Source organism: Bison bison, unplaced genomic scaffold, assembly GCF_000754665.1.
Source record: "Bison bison bison isolate TAMUID 2011002044 unplaced genomic scaffold, Bison_UMD1.0 scf7180017864478, whole genome shotgun sequence".
NCBI classification, from domain to species: Eukaryota; Metazoa; Chordata; class Mammalia; order Artiodactyla; family Bovidae; genus Bison; species Bison bison.
The window spans coordinates 37375-38760 of NW_011495038.1; the positions used below are offsets into that span (position 1 = coordinate 37375).

The following is a 1386-nucleotide window of genomic DNA, read 5'->3' on the forward strand; positions in this document are numbered from 1 at the left end:
GTCCCCCTGGAGGAGGGCATGGCAACCCACTCCAGTATTCTTGCCTGGAGAATCCCATGGACAGAGGAGCCTGGTGGGCTACAGTCCATAGGATCCCAAAGAGTCAGACACGACTGAAGTGACTTATCATGCATGCTTGTAAGGTTATCAGGCTGCCGGTTACTCAAGCTTACTTCATGTCACTGAACAAAAGTTCTTGCTTTCCAGCAGCAATGATGCATATGCAAATAAATTTTTGAATGCCGTGATTAATACGAACATGATGCATTTTTTTTCACTAAAAAATATTTTTTATTTGTTTTCTTCAGGTTCCAGTGGAATACCTGTGAAGCTGGTCACAAATCTCTTTAATTTAGACGTGCCCCAGGACTGGCAGCTATACCAGTATCATGTGACATATAGTCCTGATATAGAGTCTAGAAGGCTGAGAATTGCTCTGCTTTATAGTCACAGGGAACTCTCCAACAAAGCAAAAGCATTCGATGGTGTCATCCTTTTTCTCTCACAAAAGCTAGAAGAAAAGGTATAGTATGATTAATTTGTAAACACACACATATGCATATGTTTATACTCCCCCATATAGATTTTAGAGGTTAGCTGATTTTCATGACAGCTGGAAAAAGTGTGTCACTATTCCCATGCCCGAGAGCAAAAGACTTCTTAATTAAGACCTCATCAGCAATTGATTTCCTAATTAAGAAGCTGCTGGTCAGGCATTTCAGAAAGAAGAGCTGTAATACAAACACTGCTTTTTTGACAATTATTTTTCAAGGCAAAGTGTCCTTGAGAGACGAATCCTTTTTAAACTTTTCCCAAAATAGGCAAGAGTTTAAGAAACAGCATTTAACCTGTGGTCTCAGACCTTTAAATTTACTTTTTTTTGCTCCTGTGCATTCTGTCCATCTGTCCAAAGGATTGACTTCACATCAATCTTGATTCTAAAACTGTCATTTTTCATGACTTGTTCCATCAGATGAAATAGGAGTTACTTATATCAATCTTGCTCCTTGGAAGAAAAGCTATCATCAACTTAGCATATTAAAAAGCAGAGACATTACTTTGCCAACAAAGGTCAAAGCTGTGGTTTTTCCGATAGTCATGTATGGATGTGAGATTTGCACTATAAAGAAAGCTGAGTGCTGAAGAATTATGCTTTTGAACTGTGGTGTTGGAGAAGACTCTTGAGAGTCCCTTGGACAGCAAGGAGATCCAACCACTCAATCCTAAAGGAAATCAGTCCTGAATATTCATTGGAAAGACTGATGCTGAAGCTGAAACTGCAACACTTTGGCCACCTGATGCAAAGAACTGACTCATTGGAAAAGACCCTGATGCTGGAAAAGATTGAAGGCAGGAGGAGAAAGGGACGACAGAGAATGAGATGGT

General features: G+C 39.8%; 1 protein-coding gene across 1 annotated transcript in view; it reads left to right on the plus strand.

Moving 5' to 3' along the window:
- PIWIL4 (piwi-like RNA-mediated gene silencing 4) overlaps positions 1 to 1386 on the plus strand; it is a gene marked incomplete at its 5' end in the record, with an annotated part of 58995 nt that overhangs the window by 9672 nt on the left and 47937 nt on the right. The window contains one exon of the mRNA XM_010862131.1: positions 309 to 523. Within this exon, the coding sequence (XP_010860433.1) occupies positions 309 to 523 (215 nt within the window). The remainder of the gene's footprint in view (positions 1 to 308; positions 524 to 1386) is intronic.